Raw genomic sequence first — 21,213 nt, forward strand, 5'->3', positions numbered from 1 at the left:
GGAATGTTACTTAGTGATAAAAAGGAATGAGCTCCTGATACATGCAACAACGGGGATGAATCTCAAATGCATTATGGTAAGAAAAAGAAGCCAAGCTCAAAGGACTACATACAGCATGATTCCATTTATATGACACTCTAGAAAAGGCAAAACCATAGGGACAGAAATCAGATCAGTAGTTGTCAGAGGCTGGGGGTAGAAGAAGAGGATTGACTACAAAGCAGCACATGGAAACTTTTTGTAGTGATTAAAATATTCTATGTTTTGATTGGGATGGTGGTTACATGACTGTGCATTTGTAAAAACTTATCACATTGTATCTCTAAAAAGTGTGAATTTTACTGCATATAAATTATTATACCTCAACTAATCTAAAAGAAAATAATCTCTTTAAACCGCTACCAAAACCTCAAAGCTGTTTCTCAGGAAGCAGTTCGGTGTAAAAGGAAAAGCATGGACTTTGGAGTGAGACAGACCGAACCCCAGCTCTGCACTTAGCCAGTACTTAACTGGGCAAATTTCTTAACCTCTCTGAGTAATCTAAGTAGGGATATGAATAGTACAGACCTATTGCTGTGATGATTTATTAAGACAGTACACGATCTGATAATCCCTAAGTGATCATTTCCCTCAGCATACCCTATTCATTCTTCAAGCCTTCAGTGGGGATCCCCTCACTAATTTAAGTGCTTAAACAATGGTGATGAGAGTATAGTTTAAGAAGCAGGTTAGATAACATAACCTTAAATCATTCAAGGATTAAACACAGGAGAACAATGAGACAAAGAGTAGTGATGTCTTCTTTCTTTCTTTCTTTAACAGATTCTAAGGAAGTCATGGTTCCAGTTGCCTGCAGAAGGCCCAGGAATCTAAATGTTTTCATTCAGAAAATAAATGTTTCTTAAGGAGTAGGGATGACAGAAGGATGGCTTTGACCTCCTGAAACAAGGGGTAGACTCTTCTTTCTCAACTATAGATTCAATCCCTGGGATGGAACAGGGGTGATGGTGGAGCAGCTCTCAGCATGCTTAGTCCAGGCTCAGGCACAAACTGGGCTTTAATTTGAAAACTATCTTTTTATGGGTATACGTGGTAAGAGCTAGACATGGAGTCCAAAAAAGGAGAGGTCACTAGGTATGGTTTCTACACAAAAAAGCTGGGCCAGTGCTGAACCATTCCCTTAGCTCCAAGCTACACTCCTCAGGCAAAGATGTCATTCTTCTGATATCACAGAGGATGAGAACCAATTTCCAAACGGAAATGTCACAGACAGAAGACCAGCTGAAAACCCAGGGAAGTAAAAAGGCTAAATAAAAAGCAGCACACTTAGAATCAACATTCTCAAGACATGAAGCTTGTGGAAATTTAGATCATAATAAAGATAGTATTCAAACCAATGGGGGAAGAGGGGAATTAATGAATAAAATAACCTTGAGACAATTGGCTCATCATTTGCAATACCAATAAAACTGAATCCCTGCCCTCACTCCTTACACACAAAAAATAATTCTAAGTGCATCAAAGATTCAAATGTAAAACAAAAATTATAAAGGTACTTGAAGAAAACATGGGGACATTATTTAAATAATTTCAGAGTAAAGAAAATATTTCTAAACATGACACAAAACCCAAGCTATAAAGCAAAAGATAGATCAATTTGACTCCTTAAAAACTGGGGCTTTTTTGGACTAAAAAATTACTATAAACAAGAGGCAAATTGCAAACTAAGAAAAAACATATTTGAAATACATACATTCAAAGGCCTAACCTCTTTCATGTAAAAAGAGCCTTTAGAAACTATAAATAAGGCCAGGCACAGTGGCTCACACCTACAATCCCAGTATTTTGGGAGGCCAAGGTGGGTGGACTGCTTGAGCTCAGGAGTTCGAGACCAGCCTAGGCAATAGGCAAAAACCTGTCTCTACAAAAAAATTAAAAGAAAAAAAATTAGCTGGGTGTGTTGGCACACACCTGCAGTCCCAGCTACTTGGGAGGCTGAGGTGGGAGGATCACTTGAGCTTGGAAGATGGAAGCTGAAGTGAACTGAGATCACTCCACTGCACTCCGGCCTGGGTAGAAGAACAAGACTCTGCCTCAAGAAAAAAAAAAAAAAGGAATAAAAAATATTAATTAAAAAATACAATCTAATAGAAAAATGAGCCAGGGACATGAACAGAGAATTCTCCAAAATAGAAATACAAATGCCGATAATCATATGAAATCAAGATTAATCTCACTCCCAATGAAAGAAATACGAACTCAAACAAGATGCCATCTTTTAAAGGATACTTGACACAGAAATGTTTACAATACAAAAAAAAAAAGGAAATTACTGCAAAGCCCATCAGTAGAGGACTGTCCATAATATGTACATAATAGTGCATAAATACAATTAAACACCATGCACCATTACAATTTAAATGCTGATTTCACCTATACTGATAATATTAAAAGCAGTCTGTACCACATGGCTGCATGGGGGGAAAAATAGTTCAATCTGTATAGCAATACACTGTACATTTGTATCTATCTGTGAAAAAGTGCAGAGAGACATGTCTGAAAGAAAATTTTCCAAATAATAGCAGATTTTTTACCCTAGGAGACATTTCAAGTGACTTTTATTTAATTTCAAAATTGTAGTATCCTTTTAATAATCCACAATAAGCACATATGTCTATAATTAAAGAAAGCTAAGTTATTTTCACTTTGAAAAATATGAAGAAGTTTCAATGCAATATTTCAACCAAACAAAACAAAAGGCATCAACCTGCAGTAAGACCAATGTCCAGCCAGACCAAGGCCTCGCCTTGCGGCTGTGCCTTCTTCTAACCTGCACTAGGCAACGTGAGGCCAACAGGCAAGTATGCACTCTCAGGTTTACAAAGGTGAAGCCAGGTGCAGGATGGTATGAGTTCAGAGAACAGGTTTGGAGAGTGATAAAGACTCAGTTCAAATGCTGGTTCTACCACATTAGCTGTGTTGACCTTGGGCAAGTAAATTAACTTCTCTGAAACTCAGTTTCCTCCTTTATAAAACTAGGATAACTATCTCTACCTTGTAGTGTTGTTGAAAAGATTAAGTAAGATATTCAAGTGATAACCTCAGCACTCAATAAAGGTTAGCCGCTTGTATTATTATCTGGGAACTGAGACACTTGTTCACATTGCAACCAATATATTCCCCATGATCCAAGGTCAAGGAGCAGAGGGGAAAGAAGGTCCTGCAAACCTCAGAGAATTCCAACACCTGGTCTTGGAAAACAACATGCCTCTAGCCACTGTGAAACCTTCCTGGAAGAAGCAGGCAGGGAGGATGGCAGCCAGCTGGAAAGAGGAGGAGGAAGACAAAGCAAGGGCCTAAATAATTTCCTGGTGCTGCCTACTATGTCATCAATGAGACAACATGGCCCACTCCTCTCCTCCCACCTTTCCTCCTGGGTTGACTGATTCCTTCCCCCAGACATCAGCATGTTAGACTCCTAAAACGACTACTTTGGTGCCACACCAGACAGGACTTTAGGGATGGAGTGGAGCATCCTTCATTCTATAGATAAGGAGCCTGAGGGTCAGAGAGGAAAGAAGACTCGCAGGGAACCAAAGCAGCCAGCACACACCATAAACTCTAGGTCTCTAGATCATGGGGTCCCCTCCTGTGTCTTCCTTCCCTTTAGCTGGCTGCTCCCTCACAAATTCTCATTTCTCCCATTTCCTTCCTCTGCTTCATGACCTGTCAAACTCCTCAATTTGACAGGGTCCCTTTTCTTAGAACCCCTTTTCTTCTCTGGGGCAGCCCTAATTGTCCTTTATGTCCTTCCCTGAGTGGGGAAAAGAAACAGACTAGGACTATTCTGACTCAAAGAATGGCCTAGAAAGAGGACTACTACGGCCATCACTAAGTGAAACCAACATAGCCATTCCTCTGCTTCCAACAGAAATAGAGCACAAGCCATGGTGTGAAATGAGAAGTCAGGGTGGGGGTGAGAGGGAGCTCTGAGTTATTCTCAAACCTCCCTGATGACATTGGAGGTTACCTTGAAACTCTTAGGAAAGGAAGACCCCAGAAGAGAGAGGTACCAGCAGATTCAAGAGGAACCAGCAGACTCCATCTCCTAGGTTGTAAATGCAACCAAGATGCAGGGCAGCCATGGGTGAGCAAAGACTTGGAGGCAGGAGTGGAAGGCCACTTTCCCAGGGCACAGTCCTGACTCTTGGCGGTGATTGGGCTGGGGCTTACCTTGGGAAGGCTGACTGGAGTCCTGGGCTTGGTCCTTGGGTTCTTAATCAATAGCCTCTGATCCAGAGGGAGGAGATGGTATTTCATGGCCTCAATGAGGAAGTCTTTACAGGTGTTGTTATTCTTTATCAAAGCTTCTTCTTCAACCGTCTAGAGGTAATAATCCACAGATGATCCTGGAGCACAGCTCAGCCACATTTCCCAAGCTTTCACCCTGGGCTCAGTCATTCCTGCACTCCCACACTCATTCATTCCTTCACCACATCATCTCAAACCCAAAGAGTTACAACTTACTGCTCACCTCCTGCATTTTAAGAGCACAGTGGGATAAGGGATCAAGCTCCGGCATTAGACCAGATCCTCTACTTAACATCTCTGATCCTCAGTTTCCTCATCTGTAAAATGGGCATATTAAAGGTATCTACAACCTCACTAGTTTTGTTTGTTTTGAGGCCTAAATGAGTTTATGCAAAACAAAAGACAAGTAGCCGTCCTGAAAGCCTCTAACCACATTTCTCCTGATTTGAATGCACTATAATGCTTAGGGCAAACAGACATCGGAGAGGAGGAGTGAGGGGAAAGAGGAAAGGGTGTGGGAGCCATCAGCCAACCTTTGGAGGCATTGAGTAAAATAAGCTTGTCAAGGAGAAAGATTCATATTCGTTGTCTTATAGTGAAGGTCTCAGGGCAGAAAATCGGCCAGTGAGGCTCCTTCTAACAGAGTAACAACATCAGAGCAGAAAAATTACCCTGCACAAAGTCCCACCTATTGACCTCACCTAGGACTCCATCTAAGCTGGGGCTCTGGCTTCTTTACCTCTTATTCCAGAGCTTAGGACCTAAGCAGGTGCTCAGCACATGTAAGCCTAAAGGTTTCATGAGCAAGACCAAGCATGAAGCCATTCTGGTGCTCTAACTCTCCAATCCCCACATTTTGGCCCAGGTCAGATCACTGTGTGGCATATCTGGAATGGGTAATGTGGTCTTCTGGGGCTGCTTTGTGTTAGGAAAGATCAATACCATTCAACAGCTAACACTGATTGAATGTCTCCTGGTTGGGCAGCCCTGTGCTGGTCCCCAGGAAGAAAATGATGAACAAGACAAAATTTCTAAGCCTGAAGAATTCAAGTCCAGTCAGAGAATGAGAAGGGCCTCCCACCTCAATTATCTCAGCCCTCAAGTCAGTGATGCACAAGGCATGACTGAGCCTCTCCTGGGTCCCCATCTGTCACTAGGAATGAAAGCATGGCCAGGGCCATCATCTGCTGGGCAGCATTGGAGCTGGCAGGGAAAAAAGGATTGGCAAGAGAAGGCCTCTGTGTACCTCTGACCACCTCCCTCCCCAGAGACAGTCCCCAAGAACTGTTTTCCTTGGAAGGTTTTTTTTCCCCTCCCAGTAAGGAACTGAGCCAGCTTGAGACAAATCATAAACTTCCAGGGTCAATTACAAAATAAAAAGGGTGGGAGAGGATGCCTGAAAAAGCTTGGAAGGAAGGAGAAATGCATGAGCAGCTATTTCTCCAGAAGAACTTACTCAGCTTGAATTCAAAGTTCTCCTGGAAAGTTAATGCTTCATGGGTACAAGAGTTTCAACTTCGGGGGTAATGACAAAGTTTTGGAAATCTTTATAGTAATGGTTGTACTGAATTTGAATGTAATGAATGCCTCTAAATTGTACACTTAAAATGGTTAAAATAACAAAGCTTATGTAATATACATTTTATCACAACATATTATACATTTAGTACAATATTTTTAAATGCTGAGTAAAAGCCTAATAAATACTACCTTTTGTGAAAGAAAAAAAAACCTCCCCCAGAAGTCAGGCAGTGTTGGTGGAGGTCTGCCCAGGGCTTTCCCTTCCTTCTCCTCCTCCTCCTCCACCACCATCAGCCATCCCAGCAATTATACTCATTTGAAGTTTCAAAGTCAAATGAATGTAATGAAACATCCTATTCCAGAGGTGTTCACTCTGAGAGGCCTGATAAAAGGCCTTTCTGCAAAAAGGGCAAAGGGAGGAGTCCCACACAACAGTTCTCATGCCCATTGCCTCTGACCCCCTTCTTTTCCAGATCTAAATTCTACTTTGGCATAATAACCCAGGAGCCATTTCCTAATGGTGACGTTTGTTAAGCTTCAGTTGTGGATGCCTGATGAAGTTTGTGACCAATGGTCTCTAAGGCCACTTTAGCTTTCTCTGGAACCCAGGTCCCCAGGTTGCCAACCCTCCCTGTGGAAGCGAGACTATACTGGAGTCCAGGTGCCTCCTCCACCTCCAGCCAGCTTCCCACAGGACAGTGGGAGGTTTGACTGACACTGGATGCTCAGGCAAGTTCACTCCCTCCACTTAGGGGACCTTTTCTACAGGAAAGATATGCTGCCACCAGGTGGCAGTGGTACCACCCAAAGTAGCATGCATGCCCCATTTAAGAGCTTGCAAGCATATCCCTCAGCACCTGAGAAGGCTGAAGTACGGCGATTCAGGGAACATTTCACTGACCCCTCATACCTGCAATCTACAAGTGTTACCAGCAGACGAGTTTACAAGTGCTCGTGAGGATACTGTGTCACCTGCTACTAAGAATCACAGCAGTGGTCACAAAGACTACAGAGTAAGATCAGTAACATTCACTGAACACTGTATTATAGGCCTACATGGATTATCTCATTTTATTGTTTATCCCCAAACAATCCTATAAAGGCAAGTGCCATTTTTTCCAGGTAAGAAAACTGAGGTTTAAAAAGGTTAAGTATGTACCCAGTATTATATGGCTGGAAAGTAACAAGAGCTGGGCTGCTGGGCTGCTAGGCTGCTAAACCTCCTCTTTATCCTTGCATCATATCTTCCCTTCCTTCCAGAGACTCCTTGGAGACAGCTGAGGGCTAACCTGCTGTCTCGATGTTTTGTTTTGTTCATATATTTTAAGGTTTATTCTCTGCTTATAAAAGTGTCTAATGCCATTTACTGTATAAAATAAGTCATGTAATGGGTATGCAGAAAAGAGCGTATCAATGGTGGCAGCTAGCTTAGCAGAAGAACTATGCACTTCAGAGCCAGAATGACATGGATTTGAATCCTGAGCCTCCCTAAGGCTGGTGACCCCCAATAAATCCCAACCTCCATAAGCCTCAAGGCCTACATGTGTAAAAAAAGGAGTTACAATCTTTGCCCCTCTGGGTTATTATAAGGATTAAACGAGAAGACATATGGCACCATAAGGAAACCCCATAATTCTTAATTTTTCTTTCCTTTTCAGAGGAAGTGGAAGTACTCTGTATTCTAGGCACCGTTTTTACAGTCTTGAATTTGGCTTCAAGTTGCCTAAAACTAAGACAAAAAGGGAACATAGAAACATTGTGGACATGACCCTTCTTGCTTCAGTCCTCTTCAACAAAGACAGCTAACTTTCATGGAACATTTGTTACCCCAGGCTCCACACGAAGCAGCTGACTTGCATACTCTACTCCTTTAGTCCTCACAACAACCCTGCTGGGCTCTACTATAATATCTGTTCTATGGAAGAAAAACTGAGGCTTGAAGAGGTTAAATAAAAATCCAAAACTAATAAGCAGCAGAGCAGAGACTGAAACCTAAGTGTCCTATTTTCAAGCCTATGCTCTTAAACTTTACAACACCTAACACTTAACCCAGTGGGCTGGTTCCCTCAGCACATACAGAAGACCCACTAAACCCCTCAACTACTCCATCCAACCAGGATTGCCCATTGCTATTCCTACAGGTCTGGGTGAACACAGAAGTGCTTGGCTCTTCATACAACACTCACTTGGACTAGGTAGTCCCTAGGTAAGAGAGGAAGTCGGACATGTTCCATCAGCTTTGCCATGTGCTCTAAACGGGTTTCTTTCTCATAATTGATCCATGAGATCACAGCTTCAAACACCTATAAAGAAAAGCAACATGGGCAACTTCAGTAAAGAGACAAAAGCTTTCAAACAACCCTCAATCTGTAAAAAAAAAAAAAAAAAAAAAAGAGAGAGAGAGAAAAAGTTATGAGTCATCCACAAAGGTGTTTAATTAATCTGAGACTCATATTTAAAATAAAAACAGAAAGGGTTTGTTTACTTGCTGGCCTCAGAGAGTGATCACACACACACTCTACACACACACACACACACACACACACACACACACAAGGACAAACCTGCTATCCCAAATGTAGAATCATCATGGTTCATTCTAAAATAAAAACCAGTTCCAATAGTTTTTTAAGGGTAAAAATACAGAGCAGTAACTGTGAACCAAATTTATAGAGGCTGCTCAAGAAGATCAGACCCTGGGGGCAATGTCGTCATCTCCCCATGCCCCCGTTTCCTCACTTATGTCCCGTGTAAAGTTAATGCAGAATAAAAACAGTAAGAATGCCCTCTGCCCAAAGCTGGCTGTGATGGTCAACGTGACACTGAATGACAAGGAATGGCAAACATTTCTCCTTGAGGAGAGATTTCATTTCTATGCAAATCAAAACTGGAGAGCTTAGAACGAAAAAGGCAGACCTATACTTTGGATGTTCACTCTACTCAAGGATAAGTACAAATTCAAACCCTGTGCCACCACGTACACATAGGCAGATAAAATTCAACGTTGGAGGGGCCATGGGGAAACCAGCAGTGTCTGTAAAAATTTCATTAATAATGATTTTTAAGAGGGGAGGGAAGTATTGGCAATATCGATCAAAATTTTAAATGTACATTCTCATTGACTTTAAAAATACCACTTCTAGAGCTCTAGCTTATACTCACATCAGTGTAAGAGAACAGAATATGTGCTCCAATATCTTTGCTGCAGCATGGTTGTAAAGGGATAAAAAAATGAAACAACCTAAAGTCCACTAATGGAGATATTATTAAAGGAGTATCCATACCATTAGATACAGTTATCCTTCAGTATCCTTGAGCACTGGTTCTTTTTTTTTTCTTTTTTTTTTGGTTCTTACTCTGTTGCATAGGCTGGAGTCCAGTGGCATGATCTTGGCTCACTGCAACCTCCACCTCCCAGGTTAAGTGATTCTCCCGTCTCAGCCTCCCTAGTAGCTGGGATTACAGGTGTACACCACTACACCCGGCTAATTTTTGTATTTTTAGTAGAGACAGGGTTTCACCATATTGGCCAGGCTGGTCTCAAACTCCTGACCTCAAGTGATCCGCCTGCCTTAGCCTCCCAAAGTGCTGGGATTACAAGCGTGAGCCACCATCCCCAGCCCCAGGGCACTGGTTCTATGACCACCCACAGACACCAACATCTGCCAATGCTCAAGTCCCTTATATAAAATGGCATAGTGTTTGCATATAACCTCTGCACATCCTCCCATATACTTCAAATCATCCTCCCATATACTTTAAATACTTTAAATATATATATTTAAAGTATATTAATAATAAATATACTTTAAATAATTATATGATTGCTTATAACACCTAATATAATACCCATACATCACTTCATGCAAGTGGATATGATGTAGTACTTGGTGTTGCAGCAAATTCAAATTTTGCTTTTTGGAACTTTATGGAATTTTTTTCTTCTGAATATTTCCTTAGTTGAATCCATGGATATGGAACTCATGGATACAGAGTGCCAACTCTATTTTCAGCTATTAAAAAGAATAAAGCAAACATCTTATACATGATTAAAGAAGACATGTCAAAAAGAGCCAGCTGGATGGGGCTTTCAATGCCAATATTTGGGACAATTTAAATATCAATGAGAATAATGAAGAAATCAGATCAGTGTTGCCTCTTTGAAGGGAAGAAGGGTCAGGGAATGGCTGAAAAAGGTTCAAAGGAAACCTTTTGTGGTTTAGGGTGGGCATTACATGGGCATATACATGTGTCGAAACTAACCAAATTGTGTATTTAATATCCATATACCTCAATATAAAATATTCTTAATTTTTTTAAAAAATTATAATATGGCCAGGTATGGTGGCTCACACCTATAATCCCGACATTTTGGGAGGCCCAGGCAGGCAGAATTGCTTGAGCCCAGGAGTTCAAGACCAGCCTGGGCAACATGGCAAAACCCTATCTCTACAAGATACAAAAATTAGCCAGGCATGGTGGTGCATGCCTATAGTCCCAGCTACTAGTGAGGTTGAGGTGGAAGAACTGCTTGAGCCTGGGAGGTCGAGCCTACAGTGTGCCATGAGTGTACCACTGTACTCCAACCTGGGAGACGAAGTGAGACCCTCTCTCAAAAAAAAAAATTTAAAAAAATAATTCATGCGCCCATATGGATACTAAAAAAGTGTAAGAAGGTCTCTTCTATCCAAAAAAAAAAAATGCCTATAAAAGGAATGATGGAATTAGAAAAACACCATTTCTGCAATACCACCAATGTAATAACTGATTGAATAAAGATCACCAATGGATGCTAAAATCGAAAGTTGTTAAAGGCCAGGTGCAGTGGCTTACGGCTTACACTGGTAATCCCAGCCCTTTGGGAGGCCAAGGTGGGAGCCCAGGAGTTTGAGACCAGCCTGAGAAACTTAGCAAGACCCCATCTCTACAAAAAAAAAAAAAAAAAATCAGTCAGGCATGGTGGCACGTGTCTGTAGTCCCAGCTGCTTGAGAGGCTGAGGCAGGAGGATCACTTGGTCCCAGGAGGTGGAAGCTGCAGTGAGCTGTAACCATGCCACTGCACTCCAGCCTGGGCAACACAGCAAGAGCCTATCTTTAAAAAAATAGTAATAATAAAGTTGTTGGATGGGGAAAGAGTCACAATTCTCAAAGAATCACCCAACAGATTACATACTATTTACATGGAGGGAAAATATCCTCAAATAGAGAGATCTGATAGACAACACCTTAAACAAGGGACCAAATTTACCACCATCCATAAGAGGACAAACTTATATTCCTGATTGTGATTTAATTGAAGACACAGTATCTCCTAAGTACAATTCTTCCTAAAATATTAATATATAACCTGAATCTTACGGTGAGGAAATGATCAGACAACTCTATGTTTGCAACATTCTATAGGACGGCTGGCCTGGATTTTCAAAATTGTTAATATTATGGAAGACAAAAAAAGGTAGGGAGACAGTTCTAGATTAGAGAGATTTATAGACAAGGCAACTAAATGCGGTGCATAAACCTTAATTAGATTATGGCTCTAAAAGAAATAGCCATAAATGACTTTTGGGGGGCTAGTAAGAAAATGTGACTATCCACTATATGTTAGATAATATTGCTAGATCAATATTAAATTTCATTGGTATGATAATTGGTTTTATGGCTAGAAAAGAGAATTTCCTCGTTCTTAAGAGATACATGCTAAAATATTTAGGGGTGAAGTGTCATAATGTCTGCAATTTACTGTCAAATGATTCAGCAAAATGAAAAATTAAGTCTAGAGAGATAAAGTAAATGAAGCAAAATGTTAATGGTGAGTTTAGGTAAAGACTACATGAATGTTCATTCTTTCAAACCTACAGTAGGTTTTTAATTTTTCAGAATAAGCAGTGTAAGAGAGAAGAAAAGAAATTCTAAGGAAAAAAACTACAACAAAATTTATAGGATGGCATAAAGTTGAAATGAAAGCTTTATCTGCCAGGAGGAAAAAAGGACTCCAATTTTTCTTAACCTAAGTACATTTTTTTTGTGCAAATATGTTAATGTGCTTTTCCCCTAAAACACTTGGCCCTGTTTTCTAATTATATACTTAAGTCAGGCTGGACATAACTTGAATTTGGCAAGGAAAGGAAAGGGAAGGGGAAAGGGGAAGGGAAAGGGAAAGGAAGGGAAGGGAGCAGAAAAGGAAAGGAGTAGTATGTATGTATAGTTTGCTCCTATTTCTATATCAAACAACCTATATGTGTACAAACATAAGCACATACACCATAGAAATCCTTGTCTAGTTCATTTTTTATTAGGAACTCTTATCGAGCTATGTCCCTCACCCTCACAGCATTGTTTGAACGACTATGTTTCTTCCACTAGCCCTTAAGATCCATGAGAGACCTTGTCTTATTTGCTGGCACATAACACAAACTCAAATATTTTTTAAGTGAATGAATGGAAAATGAGTTCAGAATAAGCATGGAAGGAGATGTGTGGAAGCTGCCCAGGCTGGAGCAGAGAGCAGGGCTGGGGAACAAGGGGTTGGAATCCTAGTGGGTAAGGCAGAGTCAAAGGCAGATAAAGTCTGCCTTTGCTGGGTTAGGTGATGGGCAGCCACAACCCCATTCTGCCTTGTATGTGGTTGGTTAGCCACACCTCTTTCTACTCCCCTTTATAGACTGTGAGCCTATGCAGAGTGAGAAGTGTACCAGCTCTGTCTCTGCATGCCATCCCCCAATGCTGCCTAGCACAACACAAGGTAACTGATTGGCAAAGCTTAGCTGAAGAATGAACTACAAGTCCTTAAGTGGGTAGCATTTATTCATCACATTCTTCCCCATCAACCAGCTTAATTTTTGTTATAAAAACAAAAAAGCAAGCTGAATCTACCAAAGTCGATATTTAACCTTATCTTTATTTTTGGCTTCACTTGTGTAACTGGTTCCACTTAGTCACACTGTTTATCTACTCAGCTATGAAAGCCACAGCATTCGGCAACAACAGCGACCTTCTCAGCAGCTAGAGAAGGCCACATATTTTTTTCATTCAGACTTCATGCTTGAAAAATAAACAAGCAAATAAATTTCCAACTTGCTTTAGCTTTCAATGTACCCAAAATGGTTCCCAATAACCCTTCCCACCAAGGGACTCTCCATAAACATGGCCTCCCCAAATTCTCAAGATAACCCAATGATTAAATACTCTTAAGCCTTATTAAATGACTTGCCCAAGTCCCAGAACTAAAAAGAAGCAGAGCCAGCTCTGCTTGGTTACATACAAAACCAACTTCAGTGCTCATGCTCTAAATCCATTACTCTTAGCTGACTCTCAAATGTCTAATAGGTCTAATAGCAGGGGGGTTGCAAACTGCTGCCCACAGGCCAAATCCAGCCTGCCACCTGTTTTGGTAAATAAAATTATGTTGGAAGGCAGCCATACTCATCGTTTACATATTGTCTATGGCTGCTTTCACATTACAGTAGCAGAGTTGAGAAGCCATGACACATAAAGCCTAAAATATTTACTATCTGGCCCTTCCTAGAAAAAGTTTGTCAACCCCTGGTCTATAAAATCTAAGCAGAGACTATAGATTCAATCATAGGATAGGGTGATATCTACTTAGCTACTACTTTTTGTGATGAAATAATCAGCTGCTCATAGGTACACTTAGGGTTTCACTTTTTAAACAAAGAAATAGCCCCATTTCCTCACTGATTAATGTCCTAGAACCAATTTCTTGCATGCTACAAGACTGTCATGTGGAAAGGAGTTGGAGAAAATCAGATTCCATAGCTCCCAGCTCACCACACTTCAGATGTAAGCACAGGTCTTGGCCAGAGAATACCAGATGAATCCAGTCCTTCCACTCCAACCCTCTGGACAGACAGGCAGCCAAGCTAGGCTGGACTTGCACACCCCAAGAAAATGAGGAGTCCTGGGGTACTTTCCCTGCTTTCAAAATGTGTTTTGAAGATCAAGAAGGACTCCAGTTAAAAAGGCAGGGCACTGACTTGGCAAGGGGAGAAGTTCAATTGGGAGCAATTCTCAGCAAAACATAGGAAGAAGAGAAAGAAGCTAATTCTGACAATATCAGGGAAAAAAAACTAGGTTCCTATACATGGACCTGATTTGTTACTCGATCTGAGAAGGACTAACTTTATTAATAACAACAAGCACAGTGTTAGGCATTTCACACATATGATCTCATTTAATCCACCAACAATCTCTGTGAAGTAGGTGTCACTGCTCACATTTTACAGATGAGGAAACAGCCTGAGAGAGGTTAGCAAGCTGTACAAGGTCACACTGCCAGGAAGAATAGATCTGATGTGAATTCACCTCTAACTCCAAAAACCCATGCTCAAACATTATGCAATTTGCATCTCAGAGACACAATTAATTTTAAAAACCTAGGCCAGGCAAGGTGTCTCACACCTGTAATGCCAGTACTGTGGGAGGCCGAGGAGGCCAAGGTGGGCGGATCACGAAGTCAAGAGATTGAGACCATCCTGGCCAACACGGCGAAACTCCATCTCTACTAAAAACACAAAAATTAGCTGGGCGTGGTGGCGCACACCTGTAGTCCCCAGCTACTCAGAAGGCTGAGGCAGGAAAATCACTTGAACCCAGGAGGCGGACGTTGCAGTGAGCCGAGATTGCACCACTGCACTCCAGCCTGGTGACAGAGAGAGACTCTGTCTCAAAACAAACAAACAAACAAAACCCTGGGCAGACTGTTGAGTTGGGGAACTAACTTCCTAAACCTATAATCCTAATTACAATCCTCCACGCCCTCCTGGGACACCTCCCCTAGGTATCCTATTCCTTTCCCAGGGATTGAGGCAATACCATTTACCAAATCTCCTGCCATGCTTTTAAATCAAGAAGATAGTGCTTCTAGACAAAAGAATGATTCTGTTGGATTCCTGTTTTTGTTTCTTAAATGAAAGCTTAACAAGACTTGTGTTGGCCCTAAGGTGAAAAGAAACTCAGCAGACAAGGTCCACAGAGAAGGAGAAGGCACAATTCAGTAGGGACCTACGCTCAGCACCAGGATAAAGAAACTGTCCAGGGCCGGGCTGGTCTCCAGCTCCTAACCGCGAGTGATTCGCCAGCCTCGACCTCCCGAGGTGCCGGGATTGCAGACGGAGTCTGGTTCACTCAGTGCTCAATGGTGCCCAGGCTGGAGTGCAGTGGCGTGATCGCGGCTCGCTACAACCTCCACCTCCCAGCCGCCTGCCTTGGCCTCCCAAAGTGCCGAGATTGCAGCCTCTGCCCGGCCGCCACCCCGTCTGGGAAGTGAGGAGCGTCTCTGCCCGGCCACCCATCGTCTGGGACGTGAGGAGCCCCTCTGCCTGGCTGCCCAGTCTGGAAAGTGAGGAGCGTCTCTGCCCGGCCACCATCCCATCTAGGAAGTGAGGAGCGCCTCTTCCCGGCCGCCATCCCATCTGGGAAGTGAGGAGCGTCTCTGCCCGGCCGCCCATCATCTGAGATGTGGGGAGCACCTCTGCCCCGCCGCCCCATCTGGGATGTGAGGAGCGCCTCTGCCCGGCCACGACCCCGTCTGGGAGGAGTGTCTCTGCCCGGCCGCCCTGTCTGAGAAGTGAGGAGACCCTCCGCCCGGCAACCGCCCCGTCTGAGAAGTGAGGAGCCCCTCCGCCCGGCAGCCGCCCCGTCTGAAAAGTGAGGAGCCCCTCCGCCCGGCTGCCACACCGTCTGGGAAGTGAGGAGCGTCTCCGCCCGGCAGCCACCCCATCCGGGAGGGAGGTGGGGGTCAGCCCCCGCCAGGCCAGCTGCCCCGTCCAGGAGGGAGGTGGGGGGGTCAGCCCCCCACCCGGCCAGCCGCCCCGTCCAGGAGGGAGGTGGGGGGGTCAGCCCCCCGCCGGCCAGCGGCCCTGTCCGGGAGGTGAGGGGCGCCTCTGCCTGGCCGCCCCTACTGGGAAGTGAGGAGCCCCTCTGCCCGGCCAGCCGCCCCGTCTGGGAGGGAGGTGGGGGGGTCAGCCCCCCGCCCTGCCAGCCGCCCCGTCCGGGAGGTGAGGGGCGCCTCTGCCCGGCCGCCCCTACTGGGATGTGAGGAGCCCCTCTGCCCGGCCACCACCCCGTCTGGGAGGTGTACCCAACAGCTCATTGAGAACAGGCTGGGATGACAATGGCGGTTTTGTGGAATAGAAAGGGGGGAAAGGTGGGGAAAAGATTGAGAAATTGGATGGTTGCCGTGTCTGTGTAGAAAGAAGTAGACATGGGAGACTTTTCATTTTGTTCTGTACTAAGAAAAATTCTTCTGCCTTGGGATCCTGTTGATCGGTGACCTTACCCCCAACCCTGTGCTCTCTGAAACATGTGCTGTGTCCACTCAGGGTTAAATGGATTAAGGGCGGTGCAAGATGTGCTTTGTTAAACAGATGCTTGAAGGCAGCATGCTCGTTAAGAATCATCACCACTCCCTAATCTCAAGTACCCAGGGACACAAACACTGCGGAAGGCCGCAGGGTCCTCTGCCTAGGAAAACCAGAGACCTTTGTTCACTTGTTTATCTGCTGACCTTCCCTCCACTATTGTCCTATGACCCTGCCAAATCCCCCTCTGCGAGAAACACCCAAGAATGATCAATAAATAAATAAATAAATAAATAAAGACTTGTGTTAAGCATACTCTCACCTCATTGCCACACACAACTCCAGGGACAACTGGGAGCAGTGGTGTGCGGCAATTGGAGCTCACTGTGCACGTCTCTTCCTAACTCCACGTTTAGTGACATTACACTGGTAGTTGAAGTTAGCCTTGATGAAAATATTTACACCATGGAAATCAGCAAATGAATCAACAGATGAATCAGGGCTTTTAGAATGTTTTTTAGCGAGCCAGTTGTTAAACATTTACCAGCACACCACTGGCTGAGCGATGTCCTGGTCTGAAGTCTCCCTAGAAACCAACCCAGTTGAATTCTTCTTTCTGACCATACCATCACCCTTTCACACAACACTTAAAAGCTCTTTCTTGTAGTTGCTTCATTTCAGATTCACAAGGACCCTGTGAAACTGCTAGTCATTTGCAAAAGGAGAAAGTAAGGCAGAGAGAGATGAAGTCATTTGCCTGATATTACCCAACAAATTAGTGAGAAGACAGCAATTAGAACCACTGGTTTCAATCCACACTTTCACAGCACACTGCACATTTCATTCATACCACATCTCTCACTTTTATAGCTATATATTTGTGCACATATTTGAGAAAATATCTCTCCTGTATGTGAATATAAGTTCTGCAAAGGCAGGTATCTTGTTTTGATCTGTTTGCCAATGTCTCTCCTGTGACTAATACGCTACCTGCCACACAGAGAAATATTTCTTAATAGGATGAATAAATTAATAAAAGCATGAATGAATGTATGTATGGTTCTCTTCCTACAGCAGCACACTGCCAGATATCTGACTTCAGATGACCAAAAATGATGAAAAAATTAAAACGGTAACATCACTTGGCCTGGAAATTGTTCTTCAGCTTTCTGTTACTACCTACAGCCAGTAAAAAAGACTTTCACTATGAGTCCACAAAGAATAAGAAAAGGACTGAAGCACAATGGTTTGATAGAAACGTCTACAAGCTGAGAGACGTCAGTGGTACTAATCCTAACCATGAGTGCAGGATGACATACGGATGGAGAATGTCTGCCAGTCAATATGGTAGACTGAGCTGCTCTGGAAGGAATCTTTCCCTGTAGCTCCAAACACGTGAACATGATGTATTACAGAAAAAATAAAGATTTGAGCCATATGCAAAAGCAAGAAGAAAATGCCTGAGTGTTTTAAATAAGAAGGAATTCAATCCGGGCAGCTGAGTGGAAATTGAAGCCAAAATGGCTCACAGAGACAATTCAGATATGGGCTTTAATTGAGGACTGGTGTCCCATTGGGTAGGGTGCCTAGGCCACAGGCTCCTGTGGACAGATTTGCCCCAGCTGTAAAACTAAGACTAGATGAACTCTGACCATGTGCTATGAGTAAGGGGAAGGAAGCTCGCCATCTCCTGTGGGCTGAGGAATGCAGTGGGGTGGGAGGCAAGGGAGAAGGGAAAGACAGGGAGCAAAATCTACATCTTCAAGAAACCCAAACCCTAGACTCATGCCACATAAAAATTGAGAGTTTGAACTGACATCACCCAGGTGGTATGGGAAATATCTAAGACAATATCTAATACAAAAACTGTTTCCTAAACCAGTAAACCTGCCCTACAGTGTCCACAGTCCAGGGCAACCTAGATTCCCAGGATATGACATCCTCTGAACATGAAGTCACAATCAAAAAATTATAATTCATTTTGGAAATGAATTACCAAAAGACATATCAAAGATGCAAAAAATAGTAGAATATCTGGGACAACCAATGAAAGGTGGCTTAAAGACTCTATAATGTGTTCCTAAGGATACTAGATGCGGGCGATATTCTGTAGTAAAGGGGCTCAGGGGCCAAATGAGCCTAAGAAACACATCATACTGTATCCTCAAATATCCCTTAAAGGTTCACAAATATCATTACCATATAAAAGCTCTGACAAGTCCTGTAGTAAAGAAACCTGGTTACTTTGTTCAGCCAGTGTCTCCTAAATGTATCTGACCTGAGAATGCTTAAAACAAACAAACAAAAAAATCTGGCCAAGTGCCGTGGCTCACGCCTGTAATCCCAGCACTTTGGGAGGCTGAGGCAGGCGGATCATGAGGTCAGGAGTTCAAGACTAGCCTGACCAATGTGATGAAACCCCGTCTCTACTAAAAATACAAAAAAAAAAAAAAAAAAAAAAATAGCCGGAAGTGGTGGCGGGCACCTGTAATCCCAGCTACTGAGGAGGCTGAGGCAGGAGAAATGCTTGAACCTGGGAAGCGGAGGTTGCAGTGAGCCGAGATCGTGCCACTGCACTCCAGCCTGGGCGACACAGTGAGACTCCACCTCAAAAAAAAAAAAAAAAAACCCAAACACCTATAAACATCTTGTAATACTGTGTCTTTATGGGATACAGTTAAGCAAATACTGACCTGAAGAAGAAAGTTCTCACTCCTTAAATCTCTTCACAGACTCCTACCCCATTCCCAGCCTCATCTCCCACCATTCTCCACGGTCCTTGATTCTTATCACAGAGGTTACTTTTCTCCCCAAGTACAAGCTATTCCAAACTTCCAAGTCTTTAGTAGGAATAGTCCTACTATTCCTCCAACCTAAATGGCTTTCCAAAATTCTACCCTCATTCTCCAAAGTTTAACTCAAAGACTCTCTTTTCCATGATGTCTTTCCTGTACAACAACCTGGAATAAAATATTCCAGGTACTTTCCTTGAACTATAATTATAAGCAATTATTTCTCTTGGCCACATACTATGGACACATGTTTTCAGTCCGTCTGCCCACCAGACTATGAGCCCCTGAATAGAAATGACTACCTGTCACTCATCTCTGTACCCCTCATCAGGGTGGGAGTGCATTAATAAAGAGTGGGGCTTGGGAGGCAGACACACACAGCTTCACATCATGGAGCTATCTACGGTTAATGAGCTGTGTCACCTCTCTGAACCTTAGTTTCTTCGTCTGCAAAATGAAGACAATAATCTCTGCCTTGCAACTTGTTGTGAGGATTAGAAATGATGTTCTCTGAATGTCATGCTGGACAGGAAAAAATCAGACACAAAAGTACACACGCACCACTGTTCAATTTATATAAGCTTCCAAAATGGGTAAAACTCACCTAAGGTGTGAGAAGCCAAGAAGGTAGGTGCCCTTCCCAGGGTAGGGAGTAGTAACTGGAAGGGGGTTCTGGGGTTTGTTTCTTGACCTGGGTGCTAGTTATGTGGGTGTTTTACTTCGTAAAAAGTTTAGTTGTATACTTGATTTGTTTACTTCTCCATGAACTTACTTCAATACAAACTTCCTGTTTAAAAAAAAAATGATGAGTGAAACATACCTGGAGAACACTGGTTGGTCATGGTAGATTTGGGGGCACGGTGCTGTCATATTCTGTGCATGGGTAGTTATTGAATTCCACCATCCAAAGGAGAACAGTAAAAAGAGTAACGCCAAGGTAGGGCGTTAACAGATCACCGTTGTTGGCAAGCTGAGAAGCTGGCAACTCTGATAACCTCAGAGTAAGGCAGGGCTGCCAACAGCTCGGCCTAGGCAGCAGGGTACACCTGCTCAGTCACCTGGCAAATGCCTCCGCAGCAATCATGCAAGCCCAGCCCACCGGCCAAGGCTCTCCAGCCTGCCTCCCACAGCCTGCCTCCCACAACCACCTTGCTGGAAAGGCAAGGAATTCAGACAGAAGGGCATGGAACACCAATGATCCTGGGAGACAAGGGCCCAGTCCCTCCCAATAAATAAGATATCAAAATTTGGTCTCTAAAATGCAGTTTAAGGAGACAACAGCGCATTTTAAAATGTGATAATGCAAAGAGAAGTAACCTATAGTTCTTATTCCAGAACATACTTAACACTAATTTTTTAAAAAGACTTAATAAATTTCTTCCTGACTGGTATCTAAAATGCAGGCCATTTCCCTGTTAAGACTCACTCAGAGGTGTCTCTGAAAAGCCTCAATAGTGTTTCATAAGAAGGCAAGAGATCTTGAGATGGAGACATATATTTACCAGCTAGGAAAGCCAAGATTCAAAGAAGTCCAGTAACTTGCTAGGTCCCACAGCAATTCAACAGCAAAATTGCACTCGAACTCAGGAGTCATATCTCTTTCCTTAGAGTGGATTTGTCCCAGAAGGTTGTTTATTCTGCCCCTGGGTCACTGGGTCACTGAGGATGTTCATGGCCAGAGCTGAACTTTGTGTCTCAAAGGGAAATACAATAAACACGCTGTCAGCTCACAGGCTTAGCCCTAACCCCTCAACACCCACCATGTGGAAGAATCAGATGCCTGGCTTTAATCTTCTTGTCTCTATCCTCAGGGTAGTGGAGTGTATGATAGATGCACCTGACAGCAATAACTTAAGCATACCCTGAGAATGACTCTACGGTCTAAGAAGAATGTGTGTTCAGTGTTCCAAGCTAAGGAATCAAGAACCTGGAGATTCATTCCTTATCTATGAGGAACATCTGAACCCCAGCCCATCCTGGGAAATGCAGGCCATATAGGGGATTGAGGCCCTTTGTTTTGTGTTAAATGAAGGTTGCCAGGTGAAGGTCACCAGCAGGAGGGTGTTAAGTGAAAATGCTATATAAATTGCATGGATTTTACAAGCAGTTGCAATTTCCTGTCCAGCCTGCCACCACTGGACAGCCCTGTACGTAAGTGCCCTCAATAAACCCTATGTCTTGTTCGCTGCCTCCGGGCCTCTTCTTCAACCTCTTTAACATGATGCCATCCCTATTGAACTTAATAGGGGTCTGGCATGACATGAGGAAGG

At 43.3% G+C, this 21,213-nt stretch overlaps 1 protein-coding gene across 4 annotated transcripts in view; it reads right to left on the reverse strand.

The window, feature by feature from the left end:
* KLHL3 (kelch like family member 3) overlaps positions 1 to 21,213 on the reverse strand; it is a 276,374-nt gene that overhangs the window by 36,635 nt on the left and 218,526 nt on the right. For all 4 annotated transcript variants that reach the window (XM_055389111.2, XM_004042559.5, XM_063706795.1 and 1 more), the window contains 2 exons: positions 8,019 to 8,135; positions 4,234 to 4,383 (listed from right to left, as the gene is read on the reverse strand). In XM_055389111.2, coding sequence (XP_055245086.1) covers positions 4,234 to 4,383; positions 8,019 to 8,135 — 267 coding nt within the window. The remainder of the gene's footprint in view (positions 1 to 4,233; positions 4,384 to 8,018; positions 8,136 to 21,213) is intronic.

The sequence above is a fragment of the Gorilla gorilla genome, chromosome 4 (genome assembly GCF_029281585.2).
Source record: "Gorilla gorilla gorilla isolate KB3781 chromosome 4, NHGRI_mGorGor1-v2.1_pri, whole genome shotgun sequence".
NCBI lineage: Eukaryota > Metazoa > Chordata > Mammalia > Primates > Hominidae > Gorilla > Gorilla gorilla.